General features: G+C 35.3%; 2 protein-coding genes, 1 non-coding gene and 1 pseudogene across 3 annotated transcripts; 3 read left to right on the top strand and 1 right to left on the bottom strand.

The window, feature by feature from the left end:
* Positions 1-1,592: 1,592 nt before the first annotated feature.
* LOC125583580 lies at positions 1,593-4,859 on the top strand (annotated as a pseudogene).
* An 8,584-nt stretch (positions 4,860-13,443) lies between these two features.
* LOC106405976 (histone H4) lies at positions 13,444-13,946 on the top strand. Its single transcript, XM_013846585.3, has one exon. The coding sequence runs from the start codon at positions 13,519-13,521 to the stop codon at positions 13,828-13,830; it is 312 nt and encodes a 103-aa protein (XP_013702039.1). The 5' UTR covers positions 13,444-13,518; the 3' UTR covers positions 13,831-13,946.
* A 1,255-nt stretch (positions 13,947-15,201) lies between these two features.
* On the top strand, positions 15,202-15,275 carry TRNAV-AAC. Its single transcript has one exon. It is a non-coding gene; the product is annotated as a tRNA-Val (tRNA).
* Positions 15,276-15,363: 88 nt separating this feature from the next.
* On the bottom strand, positions 15,364-15,938 carry LOC106405890 (histone H2B.7). The gene has a single exon (XM_013846477.3). The coding sequence runs from the start codon at positions 15,872-15,874 to the stop codon at positions 15,476-15,478; it is 399 nt and encodes a 132-aa protein (XP_013701931.1). The 5' UTR covers positions 15,875-15,938; the 3' UTR covers positions 15,364-15,475.
* Between the last annotated feature and the right edge of the window lie 5,477 nt (positions 15,939-21,415).

Here is a 21,415-nt window from a genome sequence, read left to right as displayed (position 1 = left end):
ATAGCACTTGGGAATCAAATCCACAAGGAGCCGGGGCACACAATAGATCATATGAATAGTAGGATCAAGCTAGGCGAATAAATGTTAAGACACTAAATAAGATGGATGAGAAGTGTGGTCACAGATAAGACATAATCTAGACTTTCAGGTTAGGTAATATAAATTACCCTATAAATTATGATATAATTGCTAAATGCATGTGATAATCAATCTTAGAACTTGAATTCTAATGTAAGATATCCAGCCCTCGCTGCGAGTCTACGTATTGGACTTCTATGTCCACACTCTTGCGTGTCACACGGAACCGTATCAATCGATGCACCTATAAGGTGTCGATCGATACTCTTCAAAACAAGTTTTAAGCTTTGATTGATAAGTTCGCTAAAATGGTTAGGCCATCTAGCTACAGCTCGTGTCTAACAATTTAGCTCAACAGAATTGCTATCAAGTATGAGCCTACTCTCGTAGTTGTCAACTCATAAATCATGATCCTAGTTAGCTACTCTAGAATGCAAGAAATAAGTAACTCTGTGAATGATGTCATTTTATCACCTTAGCAGTTTTAATATCAATAATTCTTCATAACCATATAAATCGTAAGTCAAACAAGGTGACAACTCAAACATAATCAAACAAGACAAAAAAATAAACCGAATGAATTGCATAATTAGATAGATAGAGAAAAACCGGAGTTCCAATAAAATACTCTGAATGAGTTCTTGGATCTTATCTCCAAAACCTTAATCTTAGAAAACTATGAAATCTTAGTTTGTGTTGTTTTTGCCCAAACAATGGCACAACTTATATATTCTAGGTCAAAACTCGTCAGGGGTATTCTTGTAAATTGTGGAGACTTCTGGGCTCAAGTCTTCATCTTGGCCCGCAAAGCTTCTCGTATCGGGTGTCGATCGACACCAAGGATGTGTGTCAACCGACAGTTCCTCTAGTATCGACTTTGTCACCTCTTCATTTGCTCAGCTGCGGGTTTGGCTCCATTTAAGCTTCATTTAGCTCCATAAACTCCACAATGTTCCAGAACAAACCTAAACATGTAAATACACTAGAATAGACTCCAAACATAATATAAAGAGTTAAAATAATATATATAATATGGCATAAAAATGGTCAAATCTATAGTATATCAATCTATAAATAGAGAGTAGTCTCACTTCGTTTAGATACATAAAAACGTCATTTTCACTATAATTTTTGGTATTAGCTTTCAATCAATTTTTTTTTAAAATCAATCTATAAATAAAGACTAGTCTCACTTCATTTGGATATATAAAAACGTCAATTTTCACTATAATTTTTGGTATTAGCTTTTAATCAAAAAAAAAATGTGTTTAAACTTTTTTTTGTTAATAGATCACAATAATAATCCATTTAGTACTCACAATTCTTCTAACATTCATTTCAACTATCCAAATCCCAATACCTATCAGTTTCAAAATCAATTTTCAAACACCCCCCCCCCCTCAAAAAAAAAAATATATATACCAAGTTAGGGTAAGAGTGAACATTTTAATTTAATGTCAGAAAGTCTTGATGTCCGTGATCAACCACATTATGGTAGTCAGGTAGGAGGAAATAATTGATCAAACAGTGAATCTAAAATATCCCGCATAAATGATGCAAGTGACTTCAGCTCTCTCGGATCAAACTTTGTATGATCTAGTGCTCATCCAATGGGAAGGGATGCAACAAAAAAAGGTAAAAAAAAAAACATAGGCGTAAGTGCATAACTTTGGCGATGGTCAACAAAGAGTGGAATGAATTCAAACAATTCAAAGAACATGAATTGAAACGATTAGAAAAAATAGCTAAGAGACATAGGAGGCAAACCAATTGTTGAAAGAAATGACTCAAGCTAAGAAGATGAAGATGTTCATGAAGTTAAGTGAAAAAGAGCATCTCTATGATCATGACAAACAAACAGCTGTTGGAGAAGGTAAGATAAGATTTATTTGGAAATTAGTTGATGTCAAGTTTATGTGTGTCTATGTTTTTATGTTTTAATAATATGTATTTTTTACTTTAATATGCGTATGTCTCTTTCTGCTTTAATTATATGTATGCCTCTTTCTACTTTAATAATGTGTTTGTCTCTTTCAACTTTAATAATTTTGTTTGTATACAATCTGTAATTTTATTATTTTGTGAGAGAATCCAATCTTATCGATTATTTATGTCAATTTAATATTTGTTTGAAGTCCAAAAATTTTAGCCACTCAAATTTTTTTATAAATGGAGACTCCTTATTCCATAGATGTATCAGCAACACAAATTGTAATTTACACAAAATATCAATTGATCTATTAGAATTTCCTTTTGATATTGAAGCTTACAAAAAGCAGTCTGAAATTGAAGAGAGATATATTGTTAATCAGTTTAGAGAGCGTCGAAAAAAATTGTTGAAGACCAAACACCTTGTAGCAGGAGAAAATAGTTCAAAAGAAATCATGTAGCGGCAAATCAAAGGCTTATTGATGTTAACTTTGCAAATCAACCAACATATGATGATGCAATATTTCATCGACGGCCGGATGCAAAAATATGTTTTTTTGGGATCGTTGGAGACCTATCCATTAGAGACAACTACATCACCTAGCGAGTTGGCGCAGTCAATAATGAAAGTTATATCTCCACTGGCAAAATGTACTACTGCCATGCGAATGCTAGCGTATGGTGTTGCGGCCGATGCAGTCGAAAAATATATCAAACTAGGAGGTACTACAGCATTGGAGTGCTTGCGTCAATTCTGTAAGGGAATCATACAATTGTATAAGTAAGAGTATCTTAGAACTCCAACTCAAAAAGACTTGCAAAGAATTCTGCATGTTAGTGAAATGTGTGGGTTTCCGGGGATGATCAGAAGTATTGATTGCATGCATTGGGAATGGAAAAATTGTCCAATTGTGTGCGAATGTCAGTTTACTAGAGGGGATAAGGGAACCACCACAGTTTTACTTGAAGCAGTTGCATCTCATGATCTATGGATTTGGCATGCACTTTTTGGATGTCCTGGAACATTAAACGACATAAAGGTTCTAGATTGTTTGACGGTGTTTGATGATATTGAACAAGGAAATACAACAAGAGTGAATCTTTTTGTGAACCAACGTCCGTACGACATGGCATACTATCTAATTGATGGTATCTATCTTTTTTATCCAACTTTCATCAAGTCAATCCGACTTCCACAAAGTGAACCAGACAAGTTATTTGCCAAACATTAAGAAGGATGTCGGAAGGACATCGAACGTGCATTTGGAGTGGTACATGCTCGATTCAAAATCATTCGTGAACTAACTCGCATGTGGGACATATCCGATTTGGCTATCATCATGCGATCATGTATCATATTACATAATATGATTGTTGAAGATGAACAAAATACATATGTTCAACACTGGACTGATTATGATCAATCTGAGGCAAGTGGTTCTAGTACACTACATCAATTTTCGACTGAGGTATTACCTATATTTCAAAATCACATGCGTGCTAGATCTGAATTATATGATTCAAATGTACATCACGAATTGCAAGCAGATCAAGTCAAACATATATGGGCAAAAATTGGAATATACCATGATTGAAAAGTCTTTAAATTTTCGGGTGTGGTTTTAGAGTTTTCTTGTTTGAATTGAGTCTACTGTGCTATTAAATTATGTATTTATTTGATGTTTTGTGCGTCTCTATCGTATGTGTTTGAAGTTTCGTAATGTTGTTTGTTGTATAATATTTATTTTAGTTTAAAAAAAAATTGTAACAATAAAAAATTCTCAAAAACTATGTCACTTTAATTATTTAAGTTAATTACAATCGAAATTAGTACTAACATGTAGTTATTAAATTATATAAGATAAAAATATGAATTAAAATAGTGGGGTGAGATGTTGAATTTTATTAAACAAAACTACTATAGAGGTTAAAAATGAAGCGTGTGTTAAATAATTAGCTGGAAGAGAGAGAAGATGATGTGGAGTGTTAAAAAGAAAAAAGAGTGTGTTGAATAAATCTATCATTGTAGATAGTCTAAGATGCAAATATGTAAAAGTTGAACAAAACTCTCGACGTGACAGAACGACAGCGACGTCTTAAAATATCAAAGGGAGACCAGTGAGGAGTGGAACTTCGAGACAATGAATGGCGGTGGTGGATCGAGCTGGCCACACTTCTAGTGCCAAGCACCGCCTGTTATTAGTCGAAGGAGAAGAAGACTGCGGCGAAGATGGGATGTTCCGGTCTTGTTGGTTGGAGAAGAATACATGCTAGGATCAAAGGGGAGATGACGAGAGTGGATCTCATCGAAGAAGAAGATTAGTCACACAGTATATGAAAAGGCTAAGAAAAAATAAAAAAAAAAAGGTAAACAAAAAAAGTTTATTGCTTTTGACGCCTTTTAAGTTTCAAAACTTTAAGAATTTTTTTTAAAAAAAACTAGAAACTCTCGTGGTTACATTTAGTTATGGTAACTAGGTAAGAGTGAACAAAGGCTAATTAAATATACAAAGATGGCGAAAATGGTTGAAACATTTACATCTAGAGTCACACTCTACAATTTAAAATACATAATAGAACAATTTGCATTCCAAATACATTTTTGTAACTTTAGTTTAGTTAACAGGTTTTTGTGGTTACGTTTAGTAAACAGGTTTTTGCTACGTTTATTAGTTGAAACCAAAATAAATTGTAACTAGGAGGTCTCGTTTTTTTATTTATCCTTAGAGCAGGCACATCGGGAGTTTTTCCATGATAATCTGATATTTTAGAAAAATAAAAAATAGTGAGAAACAGGAAAGAGAAACGTAAAAGTATCTGAGAACAGAGCTGGTAAGATACTTTAAAAATACAGTATTCACAGCTGGCCTTTTCTGATTGATCAAAATAGGAAATAATAATAAAAAACTAAATTCAAATTAAAATATTATTTTTTTGGGAAAATTATGTATTCTCCTATGAACTAATCACTCTTTGTTTATTCATACATGAATTGTTGAGCAATGCCATAAAACACATAAACTATTAAATTTTGAAGTTAGTATATGAAATTTCAAAATGTGGTCAATTCCCCCAAACCGTAAACAAAATTTGATTTGGTTGTTGACTTTTGCTGATGTGTATGACACGTAGGATACCAGTTTGGTTTGGTTAACTGATTACAGCAAAATGACAGTCGTTTTTGTGCTACATTGAATTAATTAATTTAATTTAAATCAAGAGAATCGAACTTTGCCAGAACCGTGAACTAGAGAATCGAACTTTGCTAGAACCGTGAACTAGAGAATCCCATGTCATTGAGCTGCAAGAGTTTTTGACAATCATTATACAATACAATAATACTTAATAATATTGTTTAAATGGGTTTTGCTGAATTTTTTCAGTTGAACATTAATCTGAGACAAAAAGTTCATTGAAGATGCCCATGGACTAAGCTTTCAATCTTGAAAATAACTAATCCAGTTTTTCTCAACGCTTCTAGTTCGTCCAGAAGAAGATGGAATCTTTTGAAACTTAGTGAGACTAATACCCAAATCATCAACGTTGTTGTAATCTTCGTCCGCAATTGATAAACCGTAAAGAGCTGTTGCAAAGAATCAAACAAGATGAGTTGAGCGTGAAAGATCTGTGGAGAGGCAGTTTTATATTTCTAGTTTTAAGCATAGATAAGTAACAGTAAAACAATTGTTAAAATGTTGTATAGCTCAGTGGCATGAGTCTTTCTATTTGGCATTCTGGACCCAGGTTCAATTCTTTGGTTTAACAATTCAGTAATTGATTTAATGTAGTACAAAACGACGTCATTTTGATGTAATCAGTTAAGCAAACCAAACAGGTGTCCTACGTGTCATCCACGTCAATAAAAGTCAACAATTTAACTTAATTTTGTTTACGGTTTGGGGGAACTGGCCACATTTTGAAATATCATGTAGTAAAATCAAAATTTTAAATAGTTTATGTGTTTTATGGCATTGTTCAATAATTCATGTATGAATAAACAGAGAGTGATTAGTTCATAGAGGAATAAGCCATTTTCCCTTATTTTTTGTCACTAAAATTTTCAGAGGAGTTCTCCACCGTTGGAGCTGTTCTTACCTTCTTTTTTTCTCAAAACTAACCCTTATTTTTGTCTCTAATCCAAAAACGTTTTCCACGAAAATCAAAACTTTTCTCAGAGAAATATGTGCCTCTAAGAGACGTGTGTATTCCAAAACCTAAGATCGAAAAGAGATACTAAGATTGATTCATATCTTGGGCAAGACCCATAAATATCTAAGAAATCTTCAATCGCAGTCACCTTCATCCTGATGGATCCAGCCGTGGTGACATCCGTCTCGATTCATCTCTCCCTCGTCTACAATGGCTCGGCTTTTCCCATTTGCTCTTGTTTCTTTGTCTGTGCAGCAATTCTCTTCTCTCACTCGCGATTATTCCTACACGTTCTAGATCTCTCTCATTCCATGATTCACCTCTGCCTTGAGTTCCAAGACACAATTCAAAGCTGTGGCACTGGTTATGAAGCTATGAAATTGTCGTCGCTTGCCTTTTTTCGTAACATCCACCATCTGTGAGTAGCTAGATAGCAACAATGTGAAATTTTGGATTTTTGAAAATCTGATCCCTCATCTTTTGTATAATTTGTTTTTGATCTTATACTTTCTATTTGTGGAGATGTCTCCTCTATTTTGCTCCCAAACATCCAAATATATATTTTATTTTATTTTTTATGGTTAAGCGTATCAACATTACAAACAGAGAAAAAGAGAGTAACATTTGGGGGTTGGATGAGTAGATGTTGACGTCCAATGACACTAACTTCATAGAATTTACATATGGATAATATTTTATACAATTTACGTTAGGATGTTTGTATTCCGGTATACATATGGATAATGAAACGTTTTATCAAAAAAGAATATGTTTGTATGGAAGTGGATGTAGATATAAATATGTTTTTTTGTTGGTAATGGTATCTGCATACTTGGCAGATGGATCATTTAAATCATGATTTTTTCTTCAGTTTTGTTTGAAAGTACCTTTGTATATGTGTGTACCAAAATATAATTTTTTGTACGTGTGCACCAACAAAATTATGTACACAACAACAATTGTACACATGTACACACTTATAACAAAGTCAATGTAAGAAAAACATTCTCAAGACCTATAGTATCAAGATCTAAAATAAGATTTATTCATGAATATCAAAACATCTCCATTCACGTAAACCAGGAATTCACATCCTTACATACAAAGGTTTTTTCTTTTTTCACATGTCTCACATGTACGCGCGTACACTAACATTATATACACACCCAATGTCTTTGTGTACAAAACATGATGTACACAAAATAAAACATAAATTAATGCAATACACAGTTTGTTTGCTTACAAACAAGATTGTCTTACAATATGTTTACTTAAGGATAAAATCACATGGTTAATTATAACATACCAAAAACATCCAAAGTGTACAACACACAACATAATAACAAAACACATATGCACAACCAAGTTTATATCCTTAAAACCAACAAAATTTGCACTAGTTGTATACATATTCAAACAACAAAATTACGGACCAAATACAAGGTTTATTTTAATAATAAAATGATTATAATATAATATTTACGTGCATGTAAAAGAGAAGAAGAAGTTATGATGGTAAAAAGAAATAATTTGCAGAAAAATGTGATTTACAGAAGGAAAAAAAGGAAGAAGAATAACATATTTCTCAAGAGGAAAAAGAAAATCGTGGTGATGAGTAGAGAGAAGAGAGAGATAATGCATGTGGACAAGTATGAGACCATTTTGATTAGATGAATTAACTTAGTTAACAATTGTTTGGTTTTAGTTATAAAAATACCTCACTAGTAATATATGTTTTATATCTAAGGTCTTATACCAAAGATTGAAGAAGGTTCTTCCACAGCGGATATCTGAGACCCAGTCAGCCTTCGTTGCTGGTAGACAGATTACATATAATATCATGATAGCTCAGGAGATGTTTCATGCTTTGAGAACTAAACCGGGAGGACGGGTTAAACGAATGGCCATAAAAACTGATATGAGTAAAGCATGCGGTAGAATGGAGTGGTCATTCATTGAGGCAGTCATGAGAAAGATGAGTTTTTCAAAGATATGGATTGAATGGATTATGCGATGCATTACCTCGGTCAAGTATAAATTCCTCATGAATGGAGAGCCAAGGGGAAACATTGTCCCTGGGAGAGGTTTACGACAAGGAGATCCTTTGTCTCCTTTCATATTTATTATATGCACGGAAGCGCTCGTTAGCCTTCTTAATCAAGCAGAGAATCAAGGGAAGATAACGGGGATGCGAGTCGCTCGCGCTAGCCCCTCGGTATCACACCTTCTCTTTGCTGATGATAGCCTTTTCTTCTGTAAGGCGGAGCCCCGTGAGTGTGAAGAAGTTATGAAAGTAGTCAGGAAATATGAGAAAGCATCAGGTCAACATATTAATTTTGACAAATCCTCATTACTCTTTGGTAAAAGGATTCCAGCGAGTGATAGACAGCAGATCAAGGATACTCTTGGTATACAAAACGAAGGCGGGATGGGCTCCTACTTAGGAATCCCAGAGGACATCAGTGGGTCAAAGTGTAAACTATTTGCTTTCTTAAAAGAGAAACTCCTACACAGAGTGAATGGCTGGACTGATAGATGGTTATCTAAGGGAGGAAATGAGGTTTTAATTAAATATATATTGTTAGCTCTTCCGACCTATGTCATGTCCAGCTTTCTGCTTCCTCTGGAGATATGTGAGAATTTGGCAAGTGCCATTGCACAATTCTGGTGGAGCTCGAATCCTCCAAAAAGAGGGATCCATTGGGCAAAATGGGAGAAAATGTGTGCACCTCGAGAGGAGGGAGGAATTGGTTTCCGTATGATCCATGAATTTAATTTAGCTCTCTTAGCAAAGCAACTTTGGCGTCTTGTTCAATTCCTGGATTCACTAGTAGCGAGAGTTCTTCGGAGAAAATATTACCATCTGAGTTCGCCGTTGCGGATTGGCACAGCAGATACCCCATCGTATGTATGGACGAGTATTATTACTGCGAGAAAGCTATTACGACTGGGCATCAGAAGTAAAGTGCATTCAGGGTATGAAATTAATGCGTGGGAGGATTTTTGGATCTCTTCGACGCCAGCTAGACCGGCTCGCGCCCGGGCCCCAGTAGTTAACCCAAGGATGACCGTAAGCAGTCTTATCAATCTTGTTTCCAAGGAGTGGGATGTTCGATTATTGGAACAATATGTAGCTCAAGAGGATATCCCGATGATTCTGAGTTTGGCCATAAGCCCTACCCATCGACGTGATACATTTTGTTGGAGTCACACAAAGAACGGACAATATACTGTTAAGTCAGGATATTGGGTTGCTACAAACTTGATGAGAGATAAGGAGGATACAGAAGCTCTACAACCCAGTATTACAAAACTTCAAGCCTTTGCTTGGAAGGTGAATGCGCCACAAAAGATCTGTCATCTTATATGGCAACTAATATCTGGACAGGTAGCAGTGACGAGGAATCTGATACGCTGTAATATGCGATGTGATAATTATTGTCCAAGATGTGAAGCGCCAGAAGAGACTGTTACTTATGCTATCTTTGAGCGCCCACCGGCCTTACAAACATGGGAACTATCATCAACGTTGTCGAGCTCTCAAATCTTTCTGGTATCTAGTATTTATGCTAATATGGACTATCTTTTTTGGAGAAAGAATGGTATTCTGCAGCCAGAGGATGATATAGATCCTTATCCTTGGATAATTTGGTACATCTTGAAAGCTAGGAACGATAAGTTGTTTAGAGGCATAGACAGAGACCCATTGGAACTAGTCATGTATGCAGAGAGTGAATGCCAAGCTTGGTACAATGCAAGAGACACTGTATCGGTCCCACCACATGCACAGACTGCTGAAGAAACACAAGCCTTAAGCTTGGGTAATATTTGTATGGTGGATGGTTCATGGACCTCCACAGCTCAGTATAGTGGAATGGGATGGGTTTGGAAGGATACAATGGGGAAGATTCAACTCATGGGGTCAAGGAACTTGAGGAGGTGGGAGACAGCTTTACACTCAGAACTGGAAGCGCTACAATGGGCAATGGAGAGCATGATACAACACTCGACCTATCAGAGGTTTGGGACGGACTGCAAGGATCTGATTGCAATGATGGAACAGCCACAAGCTTGGCCCAACTTCTCAACTGAGCTCGAAATCATTCAAACTATTCGGTTGTGTTTTTCGGACTTCAAGATCATCTACTTTCCAAGGACGCATAATGAGATTGCAGATTCGTTAGTTAGGAATGCACGTTCTTTGCATAGACCTTTATGTTTTATTGGTTGTTCTATTCCGGTGTAGCTTCCCATACCATCTCAAATTTGAGTAATAGGATAACCGTTTGTTGCCAAAAAAAAAAAATAATAATATATGTTTTATAATGTAATAAAAAAATAGAATGTGACATTCGTTGAAAATCATTCAAAAACGTTTATGGTTACACTTTTCTAGGGACAGCAAGGTTTTTAACAACTAAAACTACTCAAGTATCACAAAGCGCTCTATTGTGTAATAAAAGTCAAAAACTGATCTCTAATGTACATCACTCTTTTTTTTAAGTGGAACACACGCATTTTTTTAAAAAAAAATTATTGAATATCAAGTTGTAGATGGATGCTATGTGTTGGTAAAATAATCATTTTTACTTCACTTTCCATACAAACCCTTAATCTTAAGTTTTGAAAGTAACAATTAAAAATGTAGATTATATGTACATGATGTTTTTCCGCATAAAATCACTATACGTATTTTTTTGTCTTTGTAAGACATAAGGTCAGAATGATAACCACAATTTTGGTAATATAAGCGGTGCGAAATTAAAGTGTGGTTCATGTGGTATGTAGGATAAGTGCGGATTTGATAGAAAAAGTAGTGTGATTTTGATAGGAAAAAGAATGTATAATAAATATATTAATACGGTTTGAAATTAAATTTGTTTACTTAGTGACAATGTCATAATAGTTTTATAATCTTAAATATTTAAATTAATTTTAAATAAAAATAATCTAATTTATATTTATTGTTTGTTAATATAAATCTTAGTTCTTAATTATTTTGAAATAAAAATACAAATTAAAAATTTGTAAATATTTTAATATTTTTACTTAAATTAAATATAACAAAAATATTTAGTATATAATTTATATTTTAGGTATTCGATATCTATTAAAAAAATAGTTCACTTGAAATATTTTAGATATAAATATACATGAATTGTTTTGCTTTTGTGGCATTTGATTCAATAACTTTGTTTCGCCATTTTTCCCAGTTTACTCAAAATACAAATTTTAACACAACATATAATTGAATAGAGCAGTAGGTTACAGTTTGACCAGTCATCCTATCCTGTTTTAAAAAAAAAATCGAATAATATCATCGATTTGATGAGTTTTTAACACAACTCATAGTCGAATAGACAACGAGTGATGGTTACACCGACTGGTCCACTACAATCTTTTTAAAAATAACTTAAATTTAAATACAAATTAAATTTTATGCATAAATTAATATATAATATTTTTTAAATAAATATAATATTTTGACCGAGCAAATATATCCAGAACTGAACCAAAAAAAACATAGTCCAGTTCAAATTTGGATATTATAAATTACCCTAGCATATCTTATATATCTAAAACCAAAAACCAAAAGAATCAAACTGAAAACTGAATAGGTATCCACTTTTTTATAATCTGGTTTATATATGTATAAATACTATTTCAGTTTTTAATAAAAGTAATTTATTATAAATTCTACAGCATTTTTACGTTCAAACAAAAAACAATTATTAGAAGGTGGTGGAAATATTATTTAAATAATACTCCATCCGTTTTTTAATATAAGTCGTTTTAGAATTGTTCACATAGATTAAGAAATCATTATTTTTTTTTATTTTGTAAGGAAAACATCATTAATTATTTATTTAACCACAAATCAACTAATAATAAAATATAATTTATATTATCATTGGTTATATAACATTAAGTGTTAATAAATTTTACATAGAAAACCAAAAACGTCATATAATTTAGAACATAAATTTTTTTCTAAAACTGACTTGTATTAAGAAACAGATGGAGTATAATTTTATAGTGTCTTGATTGAACAATACTATCCTTTTAGCAATAGAATAACGATGTGAATAACATATATTATAAAATGCATTTGATTATTTTAAATCAGATAACTATAATAAATATTAGTTAATTAAGAAAAACACACACAAAGCACAAAAACGCATCATATTTAAGTGGGTCAAAAAGTAATTGTGGCTCATTCTAGTATAGAACAAACAAAAATTGATGTTTGGGAAATGCTTTATTGATACAATAACGAACACTGAAACAAAATTCTGATTGGTGACACTTGATAAATTGCAAACTTATTATTACAAACATGTTCCGTAAATAAGTTTCAATCCCTACCTTAATAGAAAGACTTCACAAGATTTTGAGTTTTTTCTTTTTATGTGAAACACATATAGCCAGCCAAAAAACACACATATAGCATGTATACGTCTCTCCTCCATAAGAATTGATGTTGTTCGCCCATTAGTTTTATTGTTGGACAACACTATATTCTTAATAATTAATTTTAAAATACATTTATTTTTCTTCTATAAATCACCACATTTGCATTCCACTTTACTTACTACTTTTTTTTACTACTTTAATAACATAAAAATTCTTATCTAATTATCATCCTCTGTTTAAGGTAATTTGAATTACATTCATCTAAGTTATATTTCTATAATATATGTCTAATTCTCATCCACAACTCTATAGTTTTGTTTATGTATTTTGTGTTTTGATTTTTCTTGTAATTTTTAATTTAGATATATGATATGCTTTGTTTAAACTGTTTTAATATTTAAATTATAATAAACTACTTGATCTGCATATGTCTGATCTACACTTGCATATGTTCAGAATGATTTACACTTGTCTTATTTTATTTTTCATAATCTACATGATTTTTACTGCTTTAACTTGAACTGTTTTATTATTGGGAGTGTGGTCTTATTTAAGTTTTTTGCAGTGATATTTTACACGGCAGAAAGATACCGAACATACCACCAAAAAAACGACGGCGTCTAGTGAAACTTAAACAGGGTGTATTTCAGAAAGAAAGGGAGGGAAAAGAAGACACGAAAGAAGAGAACATAAAATATATTCCCGCTATAATTTGGAGAACACTTTGAAGAGATTCGTGTATCACGCGGATCGACTGCAAGGACCGTTGATTCATACTTAATCAACGGCCAATACATAATCATTAATATTCATATGGATTGAGATATACTAAACACATGCGATTATATTACGACTATATAATACAGCCCATTGCTCTCCTCATTAATACACAAAACCAAAAAAAAAGGGTCCTTGAGAAAATCTGAGATTTAGTGTTGTTGAAAAATGTCGGGTCGTGGAAAGGGAGGCAAGGGTTTGGGGAAAGGAGGAGCCAAGCGTCACAGGAAGGTTCTCAGAGACAACATCCAAGGAATCACCAAGCCTGCGATTCGTCGTTTGGCTCGTAGAGGAGGCGTGAAGCGTATCAGCGGTCTGATCTACGAGGAGACTCGTGGCGTCCTCAAGATCTTTTTGGAGAACGTTATCCGTGACGCCGTCACATACACCGAGCACGCGCGGAGGAAGACGGTGACAGCCATGGATGTGGTGTATGCTCTCAAGAGGCAAGGGAGGACTCTCTATGGATTCGGCGGCTAGGGTTTTAAAATTGTTTTCGTTAAATCAAATCTCAGATGTGATTCTATTTTAGTAATTTCAGCTTCTCTTTATGCTTTTGTATCATCAAAATATATGAAATTCACATTTGACTATCACTATCTGTTACATTGTTTTATTTGCGGTTATGATTCTCTGATATTGAGCTGCGAACTTGTATCTCTATGTCCCTCTTGCTCAGCCTACTTCGTTCTCAATTTGATGTCTCCGTCCCACATCAAAGCCTGTTTGTGGTGAGAGAGAGAGAGATCTGGCCGTTATAGTCACCACATATAACATGTGAGTGAGTTAGACAATCTGCTCTCAAATCTTTGTATCTAAGCATGAGTGATGGTGATACTTACCATTGCCTGCTAAGTATCTTTTACACACTAAAAAGTGCTAAGACTGACACCAGACCAGAAGTTGGCTGGTCCTGGGTATGAATATCATTAGAAGTAGCTTAGGAGTTGTTTACTCTGAGCAGCTCACACAGGTTCTTAGTGATGAGATGATAGAGCCGAACACTGGCGCTCAAACATTACTACTCCAAGTCATTTAAGACTGCTTGAAATCTGCGTTTTCTCGGTAAGAAACAAAACTGCTCATATAAATTTTAGAATCAGTGACTTTAACTGTGAACTATCTTGTTTCTTTTCTGATTCTGTCTTCTCGATGAGAACTATTTGTTCTAGCTTCGGTAGCTCTACTGCTAGAGGGAGGTAAAATATGTACTGTCCAATGTGTCAATGTGATGTATCATATCTATGGTATGCTTTTGGTTATGTCCCTACTGCTTTTGGGTTCATGTAAATGATTGTTACCCGTCTGGCTGTTGGTTTATCAGCAAAAGCTAATCCTCAGTAATATATATAGGCTTTAAGTATATATATCACTTGTGTTATATATCGTGGTTTTAACAAGCTTCCACAAATCTGAACGTGGTTAGATCACATTGTACAAGTGATTAGTAAGGCAATCAGCATGATCTTGCAAGTTTATTTAATTGATTAAGGTAATCAGCTATCAAGAAAAATGGGCAAGAGATCAGTGTTGTGATCAACTCGGGTTATATAGAACAGCTATCGTATCAATTTTGAACGTGGAATCAAAACATTAACTTGGCTCTCTCAAGTAAAATGTAGCATAATTAAGGACATGTAGATACTAAAACCAGGGAAACTAGCTAGACTCTTATGTTATGAAACTTGAGAAGAATCAAAAGTTCTTTATGTTATTTTAAGTTGCTTTTGGTGTATATTCGCAGGCATCAGAAGTAGAGGAGGACGAGAGCCAGACTCAACTAAATACTACGAGTGGAACAAAACAAGATTCTTTAATTTTGAATGTTGTGTAACACGTTTAGAACAAATCGGTTTCGTGGTGTAGTTGGTTATCACGTCAGTCTAACACACTGAAGGTCTCCGGTTCGAACCCGGGCGAAGCCATTTCTTTTTTAGAAAGTCTTCTTTATTTTACTCTAAATTTCTCTGTAAAGCAATAATTAATCTGAAACTCAAATTCGAATTTCATGCATTGTGCCAAACGCAATTTTTTTTATTCCAAACAGATTCATAGCACTAATTACAACTGAGATTGAAATGTAACTGAAACTTAAAACCCTAAACGGTGAATTTAGATTCGTAGTTCAAGAGCTGGTGAATTTAGTGACGGCCTTGGTGCCTTCGGAGACGGCGTGTTTCGCGAGCTCTCCTGGAAGAACGAGTCTAACAGCAGTCTGAATCTCCCTTGAGGTGATTGTCGGCTTCTTGTTGTACCTTGCAAGCTTTGACGATTCCTGAGCGAGCTTCTCGAAGATATCATTGATGAAACTGTTCATGATCCCCATGGCTTTGCTAGAGATTCCGATATCTGGATGAACCTGCTTCAGAACTTTGAAGATGTAAATCTTGTATGTCTCCACGCTCTTCTTCGATTTCTTCTTCTTCTTCTTGTCAACGCCTGCACCTGCTTCCTTGGGCAGCTTCTTCCCGGCCTTCGGTTTCTTCTCCTCTACGGGTTTCTTCTCTGCTGCTTTTGGAGCCATTGCTTTGACTTTCTTTTTTGGTTAAAGAAGAAGAAGAAGAAGTACAGATATGAGAATGCAATAAACCTATCTCTCGTTTAGCTTTTATAATAGATCGAATAATTGATATGATTGGTTGTTAAGATATCGACGAGGATCGATAAATAAAACGATCTTTACCGTTGATAGTATATTTAATCAACGGCACATAAGAATAGGTAATCTCTATGCTAATTGCTGACGTGTCCATTTTCGGCGTCAGTTTAAGCGCCGCCGAAAAAAACTCAATTCCTAAGACCATGCGCATCGGGTTATTTAGTGAGGTTCATGGGCTCGAGTTCTAAGGCCCGGGTGATTAAAAAGAAATTAAAAATGGGCCTGTTTTGACGAACCGGGCCTTACGCTTGATCCGGTATCAAGCGGTTTTAGCCACGCGTCAGTTGTTTAATTGATGAAAGATACCGCGTAGTAGAGGAGGAAAGAAGGGTTTCCCCGTGTCTCTCCTCATTTTCTCTTCTCGAAAAAAAAGCTAGGGTTTGTGTGTGAGAGGTGATTTTACGAGCGACGCCGAGTCTCTGAAGTGTTATCGTTCTAATCGACGACGGACTGTCTTCTCCACGACCTGAGGTGAGTATCGAGTAGATTGACGGTTTAATTTGGTAGTTTTTGCTCGAAATCATTTTCTCAGATTTCAAATCAATTTTGGGGTTTTCGAGTTTGGGATGTAAATCGATATCTGGGTTTCGATTAATTGATGTAAATCGGCATGCTCGTTTCATTTAGGGTTTGTTCCCGTGAGATTTCAAATCGATAGAGGGGTTTGGAGTTAGGGTTCTAAATTGATTCGGTTTTTCGTTTGATAGTTCTAAATTTATTATATTGTTTCGATTTTAATGTTCTAATTCATTCGATTTGTTTTACAGATAGATCCCGCAGAAGAGATAAGTCATTCAAAGAAGCAAAAGGACTACGTCAACATGCTATCATACAGTTGCGATTCTGAATACGGAATTCCGAGAAGGTGTGCCTGTGGTGGGAGAATCATAGACGAGGTTCGAGTGAAGCAGGAGTACGATACTCTTCCTGGGAAGCGGTTCTTCACCTGTGTCAACTACGAGGTAAGACACTGATGACCATTTCGATTCATTTATGTTTTTAGAAAATGGTTTTCTGATATTTTTTGTTTATAAACAAGGGTGATGGGTTTCACTACCGTCAGCCTTGGGTGATTGGTGTCCAGGAGCAGATCGAAAGCTTGACTAAGCGTCTGGAGGAGGCTGAGCAGCTGTTGAATTTGATGCCGAGTCTCAAAAACCAGATTGAGACACTGGAGGTTAGTGACATATTTCTCAACTATTTTCTTTATTTTTCTCTATGTTTATCTCTACATTTTGCTCTACTTTTATTCATTTTAATAACTTATAATGTGACATTTTCATTGTTGTTTTCATGTATAGGCAAAGGCTAAAGGGCTCATTCGGCAGGTTGATCGCCTAACTGCAGAGGTTTATAACCTGACGGTGCAAGTAGCTGACCTGGAGAAGCTCTGCTTTGACTAACAAGCGAAGGTAAACACTCAATCTCAACTGAACTAGAATTGAATGAACTGAACTAGCTAGACAACAACTCGTATTGAACTGAACTGAACTAGCTAGACAATAACTCGTATTGAACTGAACTGAACTAGCTAGACTACAATTCATTAATAAGTGTCTGTTTGTTGGTTGAAGTTTTAAATATTATCCAGTTTTTAAGTGATTTGATGTGTAATGAATGCTAAGTAGTTCTGTAAATAAGTTGTTGTGCTAATTAAGTTTTGTTGTTGTATAATTAACTGCAGTGGTTGTTGTGTAATAAACCAATGCGAAAGTAGTTTAAAACATAGGAATTCCACTTCTAAAAACACAAACAATCAAAGCTTAAAAATCACACAAACCTCTAAACACCAAACCAAAATCACACAAACCTCTAAACACAATGGACCCTTCTTCCCTTAACTCTCACGGGTTTGTTAACTTGTTAGCTTCGCAGAGCAGTCCACCAATAGACGTAGACTCTGCTGAAGCACCTGTTACCTCTCCCGGGTTAGTTAAACCAGCGGAAAGGAGAAAGTGGTCAACCAAAGAAGACATTGTGCTGATCAGTGCTTGGTTGAACACCAGCAAGGATCCCATAGTGAGCAATGAACATAAGCTAGGATCGTTTTGGAAGAGGATAGAAGAGTATTTCAATTCAAGTCCTCACCTTGTTGGCTCCCTTCCAAGAGAGTGGAGTCAATATAAGCAGAGGTGGGGAAGGGTGAATGCGGAGGTCTGCAAGTTTGTAGGATGCCATGAAAGCGCGTTGAAGGAGCAGGCGAGTGGGCAAACAGAGAATGATGTCATGAAGCTTGCTCATGACATCTACTTCAATGACTATAATGTCAAGTTCAGTCTTGAACATTTCTGGAGGGAACTTAGGTTCGATCAGAAATGGAGATCACACTGTCAGCCAAAGGATAAAAGGAAGGAAAGTGGTCCGGAGGTGGTGGCTGAGGAGGAAGAGGTTAGGCCTCCGGGTGTCAAGGCCAGCAAAGCTGCCAAACGCAAGAAGCCGAACGAGGCAGCTTTTGATCAGATACAGAGCATCCTAGCTCAGAAAAATACCTTTTCCAATAAAAAAATCCTAGATCGTCTCTTAGCCAAAAACATTGAAACACTATCTGATCATGAAGTCGCGCTTAAGAATAAGCTTATCTCTGAAATGCTTTGATTTGGTTAGTGTAATAGGTTGTTTTGCTTTGATTCTTTGTCTTTGAGTTTCTTTATTGTAGCACTGTAATATCTTGTTTTGCTTTACTCATTTTGTTCTATTTTGTTTTGCAGGTCATGGGTTGGTTGGGCAGGGTGTTGCAGGTCACGGGTCTAAAGGTTGCACGTGAGGGTCAAGGATGTAGGACTTTATGTCAGTTTTTAATCACGGATGTAAAATATGATGTACTATGTGTAGGACTTGTCTTTTGCTGTTGATGTACTATGTGTAAAATAGGTTGATTCACGGATGTTAAACTCTGCCTTCTCTATATAAACTATGTCTTTCAGTTTGGTTTTAAATTGTGCATCATTTCTCTTCTCTATGTGTGTCTTTTATTATTACAACTGAGCAAAGCACACAAAGAATCTGTCTCACTTCTCTTCTCTAGTCTCTTATCTTCTCTAGTCTCTTCTCTTCTCTTCTCTTCTCTTCTCTAGTCTCTTCTCTTCTATTCTGATCGTGGTGATCGTGGTGATCATGGAGAGCTTATCCAAGTGCTCAACCACTCTTCCTTGAAGCTTCAAACTTCACATTTTGTGATCGTGGTGATCATGGAGAGCTTATCCAAGTGCTCAACCACTCTTCCTTGAAGCTTCAAACTTCACATTTTGTGATCGTGAATTCAACAAAAACCTCCAAGCTCCAAATCAAGGTAAGTGTGATAATGCAAAAAGATGATTTAATTATGCAAAAAAATAATATTAGATTTTGAGAAAAACTGATATAATGTGAAAAATAATGTAGATTATGCAAATGATGATAGAATAATGAAAAAAATATAGCTTATGCAAAAAAATTGATAGAATAATAAAAAATTTTTTTTAAAAAAAAATCTGATATAATGTGAAAAATAATGTAGATTATGAAAATGATGATAGAATAATGAAAAATTGATAGTTACAAATCCCCTTTTCTCATTTTAGGAAAAAAAACACCAATGTCTTCCTCATCAAATGATGAAGTTGATGAAGCTTTAGAAGAAATGGTTGACCAAGTAGTTGATAATTTCATCGACTCAGTGATTCATGCTCACCCCAAGAAGCAGAAAAGACGGGCTTATATCGAAAGATATCGGGAACAAGGACACAATCAGCTATAGAACGATTATTTCAGGGAAAATCCTACATACCCACCGGAAATGTTTAGGAGGCATTTTCGAATGAACAAGCCATTGTTCCTCCACATTGTCGAACGTGTAAGTAATGAAGTTCCATACTTTCAGCAAAGACGGGATGCTTGCGGAAGGAACGGGCTATCTGCACTTCAAAAGTGTACGGCATCTATACGTATGCTGGCATATGGTCAATCGGGAGATACATATGACGAATATCTCCGTTTTGGTGACAGTACATCACGTTTATGTTTGGAAAATTTCACTAATGCAATAATACAATTGTTTGGAAATGAGTATCTACGAAGACCTACACCTGAGGATCTTCAACGATTACTCGATGTTGGAGAGGTACGCGGGTTTCCAGGGATGATAGGCAGCATCGATTGTATGCATTGGGAGTGGAAAAACTGCCCAACGGCTTGGAAAGGTCAGTACACACGTGGTACAGGAAAGCCGACAATTGGCTTAGAAGCTGTGGCATCACAAGATCTTTGGATATGGCACGCATTTTTTCGGATTACCAGGTACCCTCAACGATATCAATGTTCTTGATCGGTCACCGCTTTTCGATGACATCTTACAAGGTCGAGCACCAAAAGTTAAGTTCAAGGTCAACAACCACACTTATCGTATGACCTACTATCTTACTGACGGAATTTATCCAAACTGGTCAACATTTATCCAATCCATCCCACTTCCTCAAGGTCCTAAAGCCGAGAAATTTGCAAACAAGCAAGAATCCGCAAGAAAAGATGTCGAACGGGCTTTTGGAGTATTGCAATCGAGGTTTGCAATTGTTAAAAACCCAGCTCTACTACGGGACAAGGAAAAGATAGGAAAGATAATGAAAACTTGTGTCATATTGCACAATATGATAGTAGAGAACGAACGACACGGATACGCTCAAATTAATACATTTGAGTTCGAGTCAGGAGAGTCAAGCAGAAGTTCTAGGGTGACAAGGAGAGATATTATTCATGTCGGTGATATGTTAGCCATGCGCAGAGAAGTTCGAGATCCAGACAAGCATGCTCGTTTGAAAGCTGATTTAATGGAAAATATTTGGTAAAAGTTTGGTGATAAAGATGAATAAGCTTTGTATGTTCTTCAATTTCTCGATTTATGTAATCTACTATTAATGTATTGAATAAAAAGTTTTCAAATATTGTATAATATATTTTAATATTTTATTCATGTATTCTGAATATTTTGAAATTTTTTAAAAATAAAATAAATATTATTATTTTATTCTTATGAACTCCTTCTTGAGGTTCACCAATGCAGAAAACAACAAATACAGATTCATAACTATTTATGGACCCACCAAAAAATATTAAAAAATCCTTGTGAACCCCAAAAAGGGGTTCACCAATGCTCATGCTCTAATGGCCTTTGTTAGGCCTATTTCCTTTATAAACTCAGCTTGATCGAAAGGGGCTTGGTTTCAACCCCGTCCAGGCGATTTCATGTGTGTTTGAGGGTATAAAGACATAAATGAAGTATGTTGATGCATTCATGGCAGCAAAGAGCCCCGATCATCAAACGGAAAATGTAGCAAAAGAACATTAAAGATGAGGACTTAAAAACATGATTGAAGCCGTAAGAAAATCATGGGGTTACGGAAGGCAAAAAGCTTTTAAGTTATAGCATACATC

This window comes from Brassica napus, chromosome C3 (genome assembly GCF_020379485.1).
Source record: "Brassica napus cultivar Da-Ae chromosome C3, Da-Ae, whole genome shotgun sequence".
NCBI lineage: Eukaryota > Viridiplantae > Streptophyta > Magnoliopsida > Brassicales > Brassicaceae > Brassica > Brassica napus.
The sequence above is the reverse complement of the archived record's forward strand: the minus strand, read 5'-3'. Positions and strand labels throughout refer to the sequence as shown.

Coding starts and splice junctions, on each gene's coding strand:
- LOC106405976 (XM_013846585.3), top strand. CDS start 13,519: ATGTCGGGTCGTGGAAAGGGAGGCAAGGGTTTGGGGAAAGGAGGAGCC.
- LOC106405890 (XM_013846477.3), bottom strand. CDS start 15,874: ATGGCTCCAAAAGCAGCAGAGAAGAAACCCGTAGAGGAGAAGAAACCG.